Raw genomic sequence first — 18,279 nt, 5'->3', positions numbered from 1 at the left:
CTTGGAGGTACCAGGTTATTTCAAGAAACTACAAGGAGTCATGATGTCAGGAGGCGACCCAGAGGCCACTGGCATATCTCCCACAACAGGAAAAGTCTGTAAGGTTTTCTAAAACAATTGTGATGATGGCAGAGACTTGAGGAAGACACAGGTGTGCCCGGTACAGCATTCTCCTAAAGCAATCTTCTTTCCTGGCACCACTGCAAAAACTTATGAAGTACTCAATTCTAGTCTTCCCATAACCCAAAACCGTTCCCCAAAGAAATCAAGGAAAAGGAACCATACAAATTTAATTTTAATGATACAGAAATAGTATATAGTACATTTCTTTCCACAGCTGCACTTCAATCATCTCTAAAAAATTTAACAAAATTAAGGCTAAATCAGAGCAATCTGATAGTAAAGGGATATTTTATGTGGTTTTATTTTTAAAGAATGTCTTCATAAATATAGAATGTTCATCAGGCCAAAACAAAAATGTTGAACGATACCAAATATGGGAAATGCAATACAAAATGTGCTCCTTTATACCAATTTCCTAATAACCACGACTTCCCTGGGAGGTTCCAAATGGGATTTTTTTTTTTTTTAATGAATGTTTCTGACAGGATACTATGACTTTCTGAAGTACTATAGGCCATTTTAGAAAATAAAACCAAGGACAGTTGAGTCTCCAACACAATCTCTATTGAAAAAATGAAAAGCAAAAGTGGACAGGGTTTAAAAGTGCAGGAGAATTCCATCTGAGACGGCGATGCCCCCAAGGATGATCCCACCATACCTGGCCTTTCCCCCAACCTGTGTTATAGAAAGACTTTAAAATGCAGTGAAAATAACTGGCATCACTGACAAGACAGAGAGTCAGGAAAGCAAATGGGGTTCTTGAGTGACCTGCTCCAAATACTGATGTTTATTGTGAACAGGAAGAAGGAATGTCCTTCTTTCCCCCTTTTTCATTATCCTTGGCCATATTTGCTGGTTAGCTTTTTACCACCACTTTCTGACTCAAGAAAGACCCTTCGGCTGTTCCAGGATTTAGAGTAAGATGAAGAGTCTTTTATCCTCTCTTTTCCCTCCAATAAAGCTTCTGAAAGGAAACTAGACAATGCAGGGCTGACTCCCTGCAGGAAGCCTCGCTCTCTGCAGTCCCAGTCTCTGAGCAGCGACATAAGCCTGCGAGCAGAGAACCCACCTTCACAGGCTGGGTACCACACCTGGTGGCCTTCCCTCCTCCAACATCCCAACTCGCCTTGGGAAATTCCAGTATTATTTTCACTGAAGGAGAATTGTGGGTGTGTTAACATCACTGACCCCTAGAAAAGGTAGTTTTATTTCGTCATTATAAGCCTTAGAGTCCCCCTACTTTAACAAGGACAGTTTACTTTATGACCAGAATCTTCTCATACAGCGTTCAAGTTTTCATTATAAAGTAGCAGCTAGTTTACATTTTTTTCTATAACTTTGCATAAGAATTTTGTTTTTCCATTTCTTTGGTTCCCAGAGCCTCAATTTCCCCTAAAGAAATTAAATGAAATGCAAATAGCCAGGTAAATAACATCCAATACCCTCTTTAAGTCTTAAGTGTGTTCCAAAGATGGCTAAAACCTCTAGGAAACAGCGGGCTGAGGCATAGATACTAAAATGCATTTCTTATATGAATTCACATGTAAACACAGAGAAACAATATGACAAACATACAATTACCCACGTGAATGTAGAGTAATTAACACAATAACATTCTATGATCACACAATCACATAAGGAGAAGGTATTTGCGAGATCTTTCAGTTCAGTGCTTCTCAAATCTGGCTGATCATCAGGGTCACCTGGTTGGGCTTTGACATTTCCTAGACCCCATCTGTGAGGAGTCAGATCCAGCATGCATAGCCAGGGACCCAGAAATTTCTTTTTTTCCTATAAAATTCAACAGTCCCATCCTCTTGCTATATAGAGGAGGACACTAAGGCCCAGAGAAGTCAAGACGTTGCCCAAGACTAACAGAGCAAGCGACAGAGAAAGGGCTAGCACCAGCTCTCTTGTCTCCTTGTCCACCACTTTTTCTGTCACACCTCACTGCGTCCCAGAGCTTTCCCTCGACCTGGTACCCTTACACTTAGGCTAAGCAGCCTTTAGTAGACATTCTGTTGTTAGAAGTAGGTGGTAAGCTGCCTGAGGGCAGGGACCATGTCTCATGTTCCTTCTGACACAATCCTAGGTTATAAGTGTCTAAGAAATACTTGTTGGCAGGCAGTCCCTCAGCTAAGGCCTCATTCTGTATTTTCCACTCACATCTCTGTCTGCAATCATCCACATAGATGCAAAATCATCTAGCTGGATATCGAGATCCACCTGAGGAGGGCAGCAACGCCTCTGAATTTATGAAGGTGCCATGTTCACACAACAGGAATTTGAACGACTATGCAAGTTCCGTAAGGATTACCATGTCTTCCCCTTGTTCCTGAATTACGTGAATTATGAAAAAAAATAATAATATTAAATGAATCCATGGGATAGAAAGAAGTTATTTACCTATAATATTTGGCAAATATGAATTATAAAAATCCTCAACTAGTCCAGGGAGATAATCCTTAGCAACTGTAACAACTATATTTTATTGAGTTTTGTTACTGTTTCTCTTGGTTTGCAATGTGTATCCCTAGTCTTATAAAACATCCTTTTGTGGATGGAGTCAAACTCCTTCATCAAGCTGGTAGCGAGGGACTGAACACATTACGGCATGGCTGCTCTCCCTCTCCACCCCACATGTATAAACTCTCACACACAAACACACACACACTTACACGTGTGTACTTAATGGAGGTGGGGGAACATGACTTGCTTTATAAATAAGATGATTCTACTATATTGCCATCTTGATTGTAGATATGATACGGAAGAAAGGATAACAAAAACATTTGAAAAGCCAACAGGAAAATATTAAAGAAAATTTAAGGCTGAAAAGTAAATAAATCAACAGGCACATGGGCCACTGGTGCCACACAGCCCAGCCCTGCCTGTGCCCACCTGACACACGGGCCTCTGCTGGACCAGGAACAAGACAGGACTGCAGGGGAGCAGGGAGGACACCCAGGGTCGGAAAGGACCCCGCTTCCCCAGGAACCACTACAGCAGGCCCTGCCTCCCTTTACTGGGTACTCCCTCCCCAGCTAATGCTAAAAGAACTGTCAGCATTCTTCAGCTAATGCTTGAAGAGTCTGTCCTTAGAAATCATTTATGGATGAGGCCCCTCCCACTTGAAAGCGCCTCCAACCCGCCTCGGGACACGGCACAGGCACCCTCACAAGTCCTCTTCAAGTCTTCCGCCGCGAGGGGCCGGGCACGACAGAGCTTCCTCAACTTGTACTTTGTTGTAATTTTTACAGGAAAGGCACTGTCTTCTCTTTTTTAACTGTTAAGTCCAGTCCTACCCAGATATAGAGTCCTAGTCACTCCTCCAGACAGCCTTTTCAAATCACATTGATAAGCTCCTTCATCCATTTCCTCCCCAGCACGTACTGATTACGCGGTGACTGGACTTCCGGAAGGTCAGGACTGGGTGGGACCACAGACATCCTGTGTCCCATGCTCCTCACCTGTCCCGGGGTGACAGGGCGGGGTCACCCCCACCCCCCGATCTAGGAACCATCTCACCCCCAACCCAGGCACTGAGCAAAACTTCACGCACAAGTTGCGGACTTCTTCCTTCCAAAACTGAAAAAAATCACGATATGAAAGAACTTTTTGTACCTTATTATGATTTATAAAGCTAATAAATATTAGGAAAATGGAATGACAGAACCAAAAAGTAAACGTGACTTGAAAAAGAAACAATTGCAGGGTTTGCAAGGATTCTCTCCCGTTTTTTGGACATTCAATGTTTTATGAAGTCATATGCTAGACACGCGACAGCCTCTGCCTTTCCGCGCGGTTGGGAAGTCATTCCAGAGAGACGATGATGCCATACAACACATCCCACGGCACTTACATTTACAGCCTATGCTTCTAGTCTACAACAGACACACACTACGGATATTAGCTACAAAAACATTCATCTTCTACTTATCTAATCAGGAGGAAGGCAAAGCTGCTGCTAACATTTCAATAAAATATCTGATTCGTAATGGTCATTATCTCAAGGGAAATCAGATGGAATTTAATGCGGGTACTGATCTAAGTTCTGGACAGTCTTATCTAAAATAGTAGAGGTTTAGATATCCAATACATCTCTTCAGGGAAATTTTAATGAGTGATTCTATATGCCAAATTTATTTTCTTATGAACCATATATATTTGTGTAGGAATATATTTATCACCCCAACGCTTTAATAAAACTTACTGTGCCCTGTTGCATACAATAGAGAGCCTTAAAAAAAAAAGCTGTTAGCTGACAGTTACTACTATGAATGTAGAGCTTCAATTGCTGTATACGCTAATCCTCCAGGAAAACTACATCCAAAATGGACATTTTATGACAAAATCACTCATTTATATCAAAACCAGAACAAATAGAAAACACCACTAAGGGAATTTAAATACTCTTCTGACCACTACTGCAGAAACACAGAAACTCAGCAGATTTCAGACATGCAGGAATCAGCACTATACAGGGAAGAATTAACAAATCAAACTCAGTACAACTTTAATAACTGGATTGAAAGTAGACTCTTAATAAAACCAAAATATATCCTCCTCAAGGCAACCATCAGCTACAAAGGAAAATGATTTCATATCCTTGGTCCATAAAGAAGACACATTTATTTACATTCTCAATGGACTAAAAGAGGTTTTAAACTGTCACAATTAAAATTTTATGCTTCCAAAAATATCTTATGATCAATGCACTTAACTTAAAGCTTCAGGTATTAATAACTTCATTTAGGCATCTTAAAAAACCAACACAAACATACTTTCTAGAGTGCAAAATGCTTCTTATTAAATACTTTAGTAACACAAAAGCAATTTGTTTTTAAACGCAGAAATCCTCTTCTGAAGGATCATCACCACAAAGACATCCATTGCCGGCAATGGACGTTGAACAAATCTGCCAGCTCGCGTGAAATGCAACATTAAAATTGTGCATTGGGTTTCTGCACCTGTCCAGATGACCCCGTTTATTTGTACAAACTCATTGTTGGACTCTGGTACATGCACATGTATGCATCACAAAGAAGTCTTCGTGCACAGCCTTGGATTCTTCTGGAGTCCAAGGAATGCAGATCTTCTAGAGACATTTTCAAGTACTCTCCTACTTCTGGGCATGGGGTAACCTGAGGAATGTTGAAGCCATTCTGACCACCTATGGAAAAGAGGAAGAGCTGTATTTAGGGCAGTCAAGTTCTAAACCCTTTTGCTGTCCTGCCCCACCAAAGTAATTTTACAATTCCATAATTTAGTTAAGGCTAATTCCCAGGACCTGAAAGACCTTATTTTACTTCTGATTTCTAGAAGTTAAATCCTCTTGTTAACTCCCGACAGTCTCATTTCTTGGTTTCTGAAAGGATTCCGGGACCAACAGTGAATACTATTGATAAAAGGACACATATCCTGAGCAAAGTCCAAAACCTACTTCCCAGGCTTCTCTGTGTATTCAATCAGGGAATAACGTTACACACACATACGTACACGCACTCAACTCTTCACATTCCCAAATCCCTTCCCAGACACAAGCACCCCTCCCTGTATGCTTTACCATGAGCCTGTCCAGTTTAGGGCAGATCTAGTAAAATGAATACCATTTTATCCCGCTAAATTTAAAATATGTATTTGTGTGATTCTCGCAAGGTTTTGTTCTACATTTCATTAGACTGAATGAAGATGCTATGAGGCGTGGTCTTAGGGATTCCAGGAAAGGCTTTAGCCTCCCAGTGGCTTTTCTAAAATCGCCTGGAACCCTTGTGCTTTTGAGTTACATGGCTAAATGCAAATTTTAACTGGGGTAAGGACCTATTTACAGTTGGGGCTGTGCTATATCCCTCAACCGTCTGAGAATTGAGAAAACGTTGAGAACCCTTGGGGTACAGTTTGGGCATCTGATCAAGAGGCTGCCACAAGGTGGCGTCCTAGGTCACCAGAGGGCCACACCAGAAGACTCGGGGTCTGGAGCGTGAGAGTGACTAAAGGAAAAACGGAAGAGGACTGGAAGTACGTGTAAGTCATACTTCACAACCTGGCCTAGGACCAGTCCTGATCTGTAAACTCTATACAGGCAGGGGTACAGCTGTTTTGACAACTGTTTCGTTTTTGAAACCTACTAGAGCCCCAGGCACTTCACATGCACTCATTAGGTATTTGTTAAATAATGACTAAACATCCTAGAAAGCAGCCTAGAAGGTGCAGTATGTTCCCCACTTAAGGAAGACACATTACACACAGAATAAGCTTATTTTTCCAAAGAAGACATTTACTTCTATTCTTAGCTTTGTCATCTAGAAGACAACAGAAAAAACATAAGCACCGAGGTCAGAAAGACTGAATTAAATACAAGCTCTGAGACCTCAGGCGCCTTAAATCTCAGCTTTAGTAAGAGAAAAATAGGAATCATTCCCATCTTGCAAGGATTTAGGTATAATGACGAAAGGTACCTCCCTGACAGCTTGGCATGTAGGTATTTAGGAAATGGTGACTATGGTACAGAAAATAAGAGAAGCCTGAAAGTCAAAGACGACAAAGCTGAAAACCTTTCAGCCCTAAAGAAAGAAATTTCCGGTTCATTTTTTTTCTTTTTTTTAAAAGACTCTATGAATGTCAAAATATCACAACAATATTATCCCTTCGTTTAGTAGCAGGGCTGTTAATGGGTTTCAAGATTTCGGACTACGTCACCAAGATATTCCTGAATGGCTTTTCCCAACACTACTTTATCACTCAGACCAGGCTAGCCCACTATGGTTATCCCACTACAAACTCAAATGTCGCCACATGTAGAAAAGGTCTGGAAAGTACCATCCCGATCAGCCATGCTGTCAAAGAAGAGCCAGGCAGAGTCGTCTTTCCCGTACTTCACAAAAGCGACATAGTGGCTTGTTTCTATGCAGAGGACAGCAAATAACTCCATCTTCTGACGGGGGATGCAGCCGTGTCTCCAATCCCAGTCAGGTAAATCTTTGGGAAGTGACACTGGGTTATATTTATGATTCAGCCTCTTGGGATGAAGGTGGACCTGAAAGGGAACAGGAAGAGAATGCCATTAAGAAGCCAAACTCAATGTTTGACAGGAATGAATGCCACTTACTCTAATTGAATACATCCTCACAAAGAGCAACTGAGTACTTGACAGAAGTCCATCAAATCAGCAGAGGAGGCATAAACAATACCATTTAATTATGGAATTTTTAAAGTTAATTATGATTCTGAAAACTTTTCAAAACCTGAAATCTGTTTAAACTACAAATGATTCACTGTTTATTAAGAGAATATCCATTAAGTGAAGTCAAACTTACTTGAGTGTTGCAGGTTTTACAAAACTGCTTGATTTTTCCAGCTGAGATGTCAGGGTCATCGTAGCATTCTCTACACTCATACATTGCGAGCCCTCCACATATCCGGCACTGCCTAGGGGCTGAAAACGTTGGGGGTGGCGGGGAGTTAAGGGGTCTTTAAAAATGCATTCTTTCATTAAAAAGATTAAAAAGAAAAGTTGAGCTTTAAAAAGGATAATGCTCATGGACTCAGTGAAGTCCACCCCTCCCCATCCCCATAAACTTATTGGATTTTCTTGGATTCAGGATATCTTTAAAAACATTTTCTCTGACCAAATGACAATTTTTTAAAAATAATATATTCTAGAGTGTTTCCCTGATAATAAAATTTCTATTGATGAATATGCAAAGATACAAGAGAGTATAAATAAGAAAACCGAAAGCATCTACAATTTCAGTTAGCAAGACACAACCACTGTCAACCCAACTGTGAATTTTCTCAGATAATTTTATATCTGCACACTCATATAACTCGGCGCACGTGTGTGTGTGTGTGTGTGTGTGTGTGTGTGTGTAGCTCCTCTTATAGAAAATATCAGCATACTCTCCTTTTCACTTTTCATTACATCATGACCACTTTCACATAACACTGGTCTTCAAAAACATGAATTTTAATGGCAGTAGTTTTGTTGTAGAGATACACCATAATTCACTTAACTACTCTCATTAACATATAGAGTGCTTCTAATTTCTTACTCATAAACAATTTACATATGAAATATTGATTTACATGTCTGATTATTTTTTCAGAATAAATTTTTTTTTTTTTTTTTTTTGCGGTACGCAGGCCTCTCACTGTTGTGGCCTCTCCCGTTGCGGAGCACAGGCTCCGAACGTGCAGGCTCAGCGGCCATGGCTCAGGGGCCCAGCCGCTCCGCGGCATGTGGGATCTTCCCGGACTGGGGCACGAACCCGTGTCCCCTGCATTGGCAGGCAGACTCTCAGCCACTGCGCCACCAGGGAAGCCCCCAGAATAAATTTTAGTGTAGTATTTCCAGGCTCTTCAGATACCAAACTGTCCTTTAGGAAACTCATATCCTGTTAGACTCACATTCACAATTAACGTGAATGACCTGACAGACTATTTCTGAAAAACAAACAAAAAAATCTTATACTTACTGTCTTCAAGTAAATCTGTTATATTTAATTCCAGAGAAGGAAAAATTTTTTTAAATAGTTTAAAGTCTTTTCCAAATCGAGGCATCTGAATAATCAGACATGATGGTGCCTAAAAAAAAAAAGATACATAATTTTAGAAGCAAAACGCTGAAAAAAAATTTCCCTGAAATAGTTGTCAAACCAAGCAGTGGTTCCACCGTAACATGGATGGCTACTCCGTGTTCACAAATGGGATCCACATGTGAAATGGACTGTGAAGGCAGAACACCACGGAGCCACAAGCCTCAAGTAGTCCAAGATCTATGGACATGTGGACACGGAAGTCAGGCAGTTCAACAACCTTGGGTCTCAAATGATATGATGACCATGCAGAGTCATCTACTTTGGGTTTATATTTTTTAAAGGCTTTGGAAAAACCTGAAGGACACTATTCCTTATATTTCAACAAATAAATAACGGTAGGTGTTAAGGTTTTACCAGAACATTCCTTCAGAGATGGACACAATGAAAATGAACCACAAGCATGTACTACTAAGATCATGAAGATACTCAGTAAACAGTAAAAGAAAAGTAATTTAAATCACTTGTTCATTTACAGTAAGTGAATTTTGTTTTTTATTGAAGGAGGAAAAGTAAACATTTTTTTTGATATAGTTGGATAATATGCTTGGGTAAAATTTTTAATTGGGTAAAATGTTAAGCTGGGTGAAAGGACAACAACAACGCAAAAAAGCAAATCTTCTTTGCTTTAAGCTACTTAAAAGTTTTCAAGTTACAAATTAGAATGATATTTTCTATGGCACCAAAAATCTAAAAAGTTCAATCAATTCTAAGGTATTTTCTACATGGACAAAGTTGAAGCATGGCATATTTTTTTTAAAATTTGTGTTTTGTTAACAATTTGTGCTCCTAACTGTTCTCAGTGGGTTAAAAGTAATAGTTATAGAAGCTATAGTTGTCTGGAGAACCCTAATGACTTGCATAAAAAAATACAATAAGTAATTATCACTAACCTCAGCAAATTTCAGGTTGCTGTTGATAAAAGACCATTCTAATAATTGCTGAATTGTAGGAACTCCAACTTTCTCATTTTTTTCCATAAAAATCTGATAGAAGTAACAATCTTGAACTTTCTGACCTGCTGATCTAAAAATATGCAGAAAAAAGCCAGATAATTTATTTATGAAATGCATCAAAAAGTGAAGTGGTTCCAGAGGCATTTGAGAACAGAAAAACTGTTGAGAACAGAAACCGATGGTGCAACTCTGACCATAAAACCAATGGTGCAACTCTGACACTCAGAACAACAGGGGCAGAGACAATCATTTAGATAAAATAATTAAATGTACTTATGCATAAGACCTTGCAAATGATTTCTTGTTTAAGTTCTCATATTGAAAAGCTGCCTTAGTGATTAGAAGAAAAATAATGCAATAACATCCACAGTCAAGAAGCACTGTGTGAACAATAAAAACCAGAAGCTAATATCACTTGGTTCAACTTAACCACTGAAGCTAGAAAGGAGCAAACTGCATTTAATGCTTGAAACAGGAAAGTTAATTTGTACATGCCTGAATGGGACAGACCCTAAGAGACCTTCCAGATGCAACTTTTCATTTCTAAAATAAAGGCCCTGAGATCTGGGGAAGGATAATCCTTCCCAGTAACTCAAAATCAGAGCCAGGTATAAAACCCAGGTGTCCTAACAACTGCTTACTATTCTTTGCACTAAAGCATGCTGTCTCTTTAGATGGTCACTCACTTACTCAACAAACACCAAGTTAGGGCCCACTATATGCCAATCACCGTGTTACCCTTATATTGAACATTTTCCCTTCTAAATATTTTACTTCAGAATGCATGAAAATTCAAGACTAACTCTACTAAAAGAATCAATAATCTTTCAATTTACTATTTACCCTTTTTAGCAGAATTTCTGCATATAGAATCAGACTGTTTACAATTAGATTTATAAGTACAGTTCAAGATTTTGAGGGAAAAATATTAACATAGTTTTCACAATAAAATCTCAGCTATTGAGAGGCCAACCTCAGAAACCCTCAGTTTCCCAAAGCAACTTATAGCCTGAAATAAACACAACTTATTTGGTAACAAAGCAAAGATTCTTGGGAAGCTACAACAAAAAAAGAAAAAAATGATAGCCAAAAAACCTGAAGGTTATGCTGTACCAATATTTTAATTGGTTACTGATGACAATAAAAGGCCAGCATTTTTCTGGCCAAAAAGCAAAAAAGCATTACCAAAAAAAGCCATTAAAAAAAGCCAAAAAGCCAAAAAGCATTAAAAAAAATTAATAGGTAACAGAAAAAATAAGACTGGAAACTAAGAAAGCAGAAAGTAGTAGAGGTCAGTAGTTGCAAAAATTAGAAATAATAATAGTGATGGGGAGGGGGATGGTGGTTGGAGGGAGCATGGAGTGGCAAACACGAGAGATGGGAACCAGAAATGAGGATGTAATACCAACAGCTTTGGGATACTGGGACAGAAAAACTGGAGGCGGTGAGGGGGGCAGCAACCACTCAAACCTCATAACTAAAGTTTTAGAAGGCTAATATCCTAGGGTAATTAGCTGGGCATTAAGACACACATATAAAAGAATCACAACAAAACTGGTGCTGTTGTACAAAACCATGAAATTTACATTGCTGTTTATCACCAAAAACATCTAAGAGCAGAAGGGTACAAATGTTGTATTAACCTTAAAAGAAAACAGACGTCTACAGAGAAGATAAAAGTATCCATGGGTTTGCATAATATTGGTCTATCTACCTTTGTAACACAGACCATAACGGGTAGTCAACTAAAACTTTTTACAGATTCTGGATTATCTAGTACTATGGAATATAGCATATCCATGTAATAAGAATTGCCAGTTCTATTGTTCTATAATGAGAGGTACTCAGTAATACAACCTGAATATTCCCTTATATCTGCTTCCTGATGCTGATCTTATTCCGTTATTTTTCTTGTAATGCTTTTACCTCCATCCATTAGCCTCTCGCATTAGTGGCTATGACTTTAGCTTCACCTTAGCACCCCATACACAGTCATTATTATTACTACTACCATCGTTGTTATTGTTTTTAAGTATGAAGGCTTTACTTACCCACATTTACCAATTTCTTGCTTGGCTTTCTTGTTTCTTGCATATCACTCCTTTATTCTAAATTCAGTTTTATGTTATTAAAGTACACCCTGTAATAAGTCTCTGACTGGTAATTTAGTCTTGGTTCTTCCAGCTCAGGAATTTTATGCATCTTTATTCTTAGAAATTAAGTCTGTCAAAAATTCCAAAAAATCTTCAGCTATTATCTCTTGAAATATTGCTTCTTCCCTATTCTCTCTAGTGTCTCCTCCTACAATGACAATTAGAATTTGTCTTCCATGTCTCTTATCTCCTTTTTCTTGTTTTCTAACTCTTTATCACTTTGGGCTACATTCTGGGTAATTTCTTCAGATCTATCTTTCAAGTAAGCAATTCTCTCTTTAGCTGTGCATACTGCATTCAGTGAGGTACCCTCTCCCAGCCATATATACATATATGGCTATATATATATAACTACATATATAGTTTTTTATTCTATTTTGGGGAGTTTTATTTTTGTTTATTTTTCTTTGTTATCAAATCTGCATTTATCCTCCATAGGTATCTAAGTTCTTCTTCTTTCTCTTAAGCTATTTAAGAATATTCATATTAAAAAAAAAAAAGAATATTCATATTAAGAATATCATTTTAGAATAGTCTGTTTTAGACTACTTTACTATTTCAAGGTTTTAAGGTACTCATCCTCGTATTTGTTGCATCAGCTGATGCTCCCTCAGTCAGGAAGACAGGCTCATGGAGGGGAAGAATGACACGGGAAAAAACTGCTAACTTTTAAAGTATTTTTTTTTTATCTTTTTATAATCTTCAAACTAGTGATTCTCAATATGAAGAGGCTGCTGAATGGGGAGGAGAGGCAGAGCTTCCCAGGGCCCTCTTCAAACTCCACAAGACCTTCAGACACTGAGACATATTCCTATATGTGACTGACCCTTCTTCACCCACTCTGAGAATCACTGCAGTATTCATCCTATGTACATCCTGTGCACTGCAGTATTCATCCTATGTAACACACCAGGAGTGTATTACAACCCAAGGTGTGTTGGGCTATGCAAAAAAAGAATGAAAACTGTTTTAATCATCTGAAATTTATCTCTTCAAGATGAAAAACAGAAGTGATTTTTTTCCTCCCAAATTGCCTGGCAGATTTCCTACATCATGTATTCAATATATATTTCCTTCCTCCTTTGTGTTTGAAGGTCTACTTATAAAATACTGAAATACCACATATAGTTAATTCTATATCTGGGCTTTCTATTCAATTCTATCTATCCAATTTCTAATTGTATACCAGTATCACACGGTTTTAAATGTCTGTTGTTTTGTCTTTATAGCTTATAATAGAGTTCTTTAAAAAAAAAAAAACGGCAATGTTTTCACCCATTTCATCTTGTAGAGAATTCTAAAATCATTTTACTAAGTTCCAGGAAAATAAAAGTTAAGAACTTGATTATGTACAAGTTATTTTGTAAACATTAATATCCTTAAGTTATTTAATCTTCCTACCTGGAACACAATCTTTCTCACTAATTAATTAAATCACCTTTTAGCTCTGTGCAAGTCTTCTTTAAAAACCTATCTCAGTAAAATTGATTTCTTAGCATTTTATACTTTCATGAAGTATGAAATTATCTCTTTTTCATATTTGCTAGTGGGGATACCAGAATATGACTGATTTCTCCATGGTTTTTTCCTGCATGGTCAAATTACAAATTCTCGTGTTAATACTAGTAGTTTCTAAACAATTCTCTAGGATTTTCTGGGTATACATATAGCTATGACCTTATTTGAATAGATAATAAATATATCCTATCTTATTTCATTAGCTAGAACTTCCAAAATAACATCAAACTATAACTTCAGTACTGTCCACCCTTCCCTCCATCCTTCTTACTCATCAATTTGACACTGGCATCAAAGATCATCACTTAAGACACTGAGATGAGTAAGAATACTTGTCTGTGATTAGGTTTTAGGGAAGTAAATAGTATATAAGCAAGATTTTTCAACAAAGAAACCCAGACTAAAATGTAAAAAGGCCCAGCATTCAATCTGGAAAGTTCATCAATTTAGAACATCTCACTAAGAACTTCACTGTATTAGATTCAAGGCTTTCATTGAAGATGGGGGGAAAAAAGACCAAGTTATAAAACTGAGAACAAGAGAGCTAATTTAGAGCTAAATTAATTCTTTGACTAATGGGTTGTCAAAAACAGTGCTCCCACAGTGTTTGATTGAGTTTGAAAAATATTCTCTTAAAAGGATTCATTAATTTAAATTACAAAAATATTTACAGGGCTTCCCTGGCGGCACAGTGGTTGAGAGTCCGCCTGCCGATGCAGGGGACACGGGTTCGTGCCCCGGTACGGGAAGATCCCACATGCGGTAGAGCGGCTGGGCCCGTGAGCCATGGCCACTGGGCCTGAGTGTCCAGAGCCTGCGCTCCGCAACGGGACAGGCCACAACAGTGAGAGGCCCGCGTACCGCGAGAAAAATATATATATATTTATATACAGTTTTATAAGAAAACGATTTGCAATAGTGCTTATTACTGGGGTTAAAATTAAAAGCACAAATTTACACTGGATTTGTTCCTCAAGTTAAGTATGATACTATGGCAAAGATAATGATTTAAATTAATTTGCATTGCAGGAACCTAACATATTGAGATCCCTAAATAAATACAATATTAAGTAATCATTAAGGAAATCATTTCTACTGAATGATGGCAGTGGAAATGAGGACTGTCTATTTTTTCCAATGCTTCTGTAACAGTTTAAAATTACCTTATCTTTAACAATGGTTCTACCCTTAAAATATGATGAAACAGAATATTCAAGAATTCTTCAGGATCTAGGAGAAAATAAAAAATCAAATAAGTCACAGACAAGATTATTAAATCATTCTATTTTTTCTTTATAACAGTCATATTCCTATACAGAATTCAATTTCATAATCAATATTATTTCCATTAAAAGCATAGTTCTCAAGTTTTCCTAACAAACTACAAAGGATATTTAAATGATGTGATAAAGTATTACGTGCCAATTTTGTTATAACTTTATTATATTTCAAAGGGTATAATAATTCACATATAGGGAAATAATTTTAATTTCTTTGGGAGGGGCTTAAGATAAGTGTAATAAAACCTGATGTATGACCTTATCTTTCCTGTTATTTAAATAATTATCAAGTCTGTAACTATTATAGCTAGTATGCTGTTAATACATTCAAAGTCAGGAGTTGAATCTCCGAGTAAATTCATTAGCTATGAATAGATTAAAACACTGTCTCTGACCATAAACTTTATCCTAATCAGCCATTTGTAACTGCCTTTATAACAAGGAAGGCTAAGTGAGAAATGTGGATGACTCAGTGCAACTCTTCAACCCTGAAAACAACACAACTCCGAATATCATCGCTGGACGGAAAGATCTCCTTATTTATTCATAATATACTCAAACCAGCCAGCTTCTTAAAGGGGTTCATTATTCCACATATCACTCACTTTTAGAAGAGAGAAAGCATTTACAAAAAGAAAATTGTACATCACATAGAAAAAAATTATATTTTAAAATATAATCCCCAAAACTACACAGATATAACATTTCAGCCAACAATTTAGCATTTATGCTTTCAAGTTATTTTTAATGCCTATCCTATAAATTAAAACAGTCACCTTGGGCTTCCCTGGTGGCGCAGTGGTTGAGAATCTGCCTGCTAATGCAGGGGACACGGGTTCGAGCCCTGGTCTGGGAGGATCCCACATGCCGTGGAGCAACTAGGCCCGTGAGCCACAACTACTGAGCCTGCGCGTCTGGAGCCTGTGCTCCGCAACAAGAGAGGCCGCGATAGTGAGAGGCCCGCGCACCGCGATGAAGAGTGGCCCCCGCTTGCCACGACTAGAGAAAGCCCTCGCACAGAAACGAAGACCCAACACAGCAAAAATAAATTAATTAATTAATAAACTCCTACCCCCAACATCTTTTTTAAAAGAAAACAAAAAACAGTCACCTTTTTCTTCAGAGGTAAATCCTGATGCAGCCTCAACTTTTTCAAGTATTTTCCTCAGTTTCATAATCTTTGTTGCACATACGTATCCATATCTATGTTAGTAAAAAACTATTAATATTAGCAAATATATTAAATTAATATAACACATTTTTTATTGAAGGACAGTTGGCTTACAATGAACATAACACATTTTGATAATCAAATATTTCTTATGTAACTCCAGCGTGTCATAAATTAGTAAGCTTAATAAATATTTCAGAAAATACAATTATAAGCTTCTTCTTGAGGTTTGAAAATTTTAAAATCTATAATCAGAATTATCTCGGACACTATGATAACCTAAAAATAACTATCATATACTAATAAAAGAAAAAAATATTTTTCATTTATGATGACTGTTTTTTTAATACTATTTTACTTAAGGAATTAAAACATGTACTTTACAAAACAGGATATACAATTTTGAGAGAGACTCCTTTTAATGTTGTACTAAACGATGAAATAGCTACCAAGGGGGATGGAAAAGGGCAGTGATAAGAAAGTGAAATTCTAAACTCTGCAATCAAACCAGTCATCATAACTATGACACTTTCTCTTATCTTTCTCTGAATACAGGATACATTCAATAAGCTTCCTGTCAATCCTTGACAAAATTCTAATTCTAAAAATGGCTTCAGAAGACAGCTTAGAGGCCACCATGGGCTTCATAAGAACAAGTCAGAACCACCTAATCTTATATTCATTTTTCATACCGGCTATCCACTCACTCATTAGCTCTTTGCAGCCAACATATACTGAGCATCTACCACTTACATAGTAATCTAACCTTTCAGTCACTGGGAATACAAAAATGAATAAGGTGAAAAAACAGGGTCTCTGCCTGCGAGAAGCTTGAAATGGAGAAAGCACGTGTTTCAGTACCAAGTAAAACCAGTCAGCTATAATCTAGATATGACTGCTGCAGACACAGGGAATCTTGATCAAAACAGGGCATCTGACAAGCTTCTTGCTGTGGACAGGGTGACAAAGTCTGACGAACCATGATTCTTGACTGGTTGGACAACAGTATTCAAAGAACGTTTATTAACGGACTTATGGTGTTTTGGAAGGAAAGAAGGAAGTGGTAACATGCCTTAGAGCTTTGGATTTAATCTGTCTTGTTCTAGTATCAATCACTTGGGGGGAAAATAGACAGTATGTTTAAATTTTGCATTTATACAAATAAAATACAAAATAACTGATGTAAAACTCAAGATTCATAATTATCTTAAGGGGGTAAAAACTACAGTTATTTTCATCATTACAGAATTCAAAGAAAACAAAAGATACAAGTGGGAAATTTATTCACCTATAATATACCTTCCTAGTCATGTTATATAGTAGGTCATTCCAAATGCTCATTATATTTCAGTGTTCTGCATTTTGGGGTCAAAATCTTATATCAAACTATTTTTTATTTTAATTGTTAAATAATAAAAGTATGTCACAAAATTTAAATTTATCTTAATGTGGACTTTAAATTATATAGTTTGCTCCCTATATTCCTAAAAGAACAGATTTGTTTTGTGATCTATGGCCCTGACTCTTCATAGTTTAAATTTTACACTGTGACATTATCACACATTCCTCCTACCACTTAACAAAAGTCCTTACTAGATGTCTTGTACTTATACCATTACAAATTGCTTCCTGTGGCCAAAGAAAGACATACTTATAATTCTTAAACTAGGAGATAACCAAAAACATCACCTTTTTAAGAGAAGTGGAGGGAGGCCTAAATATCTTCCTTTAACCAAGAAATGTGTTAATAAAATACATCTTATTTATTTCTAACATAAAACTATTAAATACTTGCTACTCTATAAATAAAAATGTCCCTTGCGGCTATTCATTCAGATAAAATTAAGTTTAAGAAGCCAGATCATACCGATTAAACTAATAAGCATGATTACATTAGGGGTAGTATTGAAGATAAGAATCCCAAATACCTTATATCAGCTTTTATAAACCTACTGTAATTGCTGAATTGTAGTACACTCTACCAAAATGGTTTAATCACTTCATGGCATACACTATGTGCTACACTTTGGCCAGATTTAAAATGTTAAAGAAGTAAAGACAGTACAACGGGACTTCCCTGGTGGTGCAGTGGTTAAGAATCCTCCTGCCAATGCAGGGGACACAGGTTCGATCCCTGGTCCGGGAAGATCCCACATGCCACGGAGCAACTAAGCTCGTGCGCCACAACTACTGAGCCTGTGCTCTAGAGCCAGCGAGCCATAACTACTGAGCCCGCGCACTGAAACCACTGAAGCCCATTGCCCTAGAGCCCGCGCGCTGCAACTGCTGAGCCCACACCCCGCAACTACTGAAGCCCGTGCACCTAGAGCCTGTGCTCCGCAACAAGAGAAGCCACCGCAATGAGAAGCCTGTGCACCGCAACAAAGAGTAGTCCCTGCTCACCACAACTAGAGAAAGCCCGTGTGCAGCAATGAAGACCCAACGCAGCCAAAAAATAATTAAATAAATAAAATAAAAATTAAA

The 18,279-nt window shown here is 37.7% G+C and overlaps 1 protein-coding gene across 4 annotated transcripts in view; it reads right to left on the bottom strand.

Moving 5' to 3' along the window:
* Positions 1–277: 277 nt before the first annotated feature.
* Positions 278–18,279, bottom strand: part of CYLD (CYLD lysine 63 deubiquitinase) — a 62,020-nt gene continuing 44,018 nt past the window's right edge. For all 4 annotated transcript variants that reach the window (XM_059999221.1, XM_059999220.1, XM_059999222.1 and 1 more), the window contains 7 exons: positions 15,736–15,827; positions 14,508–14,574; positions 9,611–9,743; positions 8,598–8,706; positions 7,440–7,558; positions 6,943–7,159; positions 278–5,296 (listed from right to left, as the gene is read on the bottom strand). In XM_059999221.1, the coding sequence (XP_059855204.1) occupies positions 5,112–5,296; positions 6,943–7,159; positions 7,440–7,558; positions 8,598–8,706; positions 9,611–9,743; positions 14,508–14,574; positions 15,736–15,827 (922 nt within the window). In that variant the 3' untranslated portion in view covers positions 278–5,111. The remainder of the gene's footprint in view (positions 5,297–6,942; positions 7,160–7,439; positions 7,559–8,597; positions 8,707–9,610; positions 9,744–14,507; positions 14,575–15,735; positions 15,828–18,279) is intronic.

This window comes from Delphinus delphis, chromosome 20 (genome assembly GCF_949987515.2).
Source record: "Delphinus delphis chromosome 20, mDelDel1.2, whole genome shotgun sequence".
Classification (NCBI taxonomy): domain Eukaryota; kingdom Metazoa; phylum Chordata; class Mammalia; order Artiodactyla; family Delphinidae; genus Delphinus; species Delphinus delphis.
This window is presented reverse-complemented; position numbering and strand designations above follow the sequence as displayed.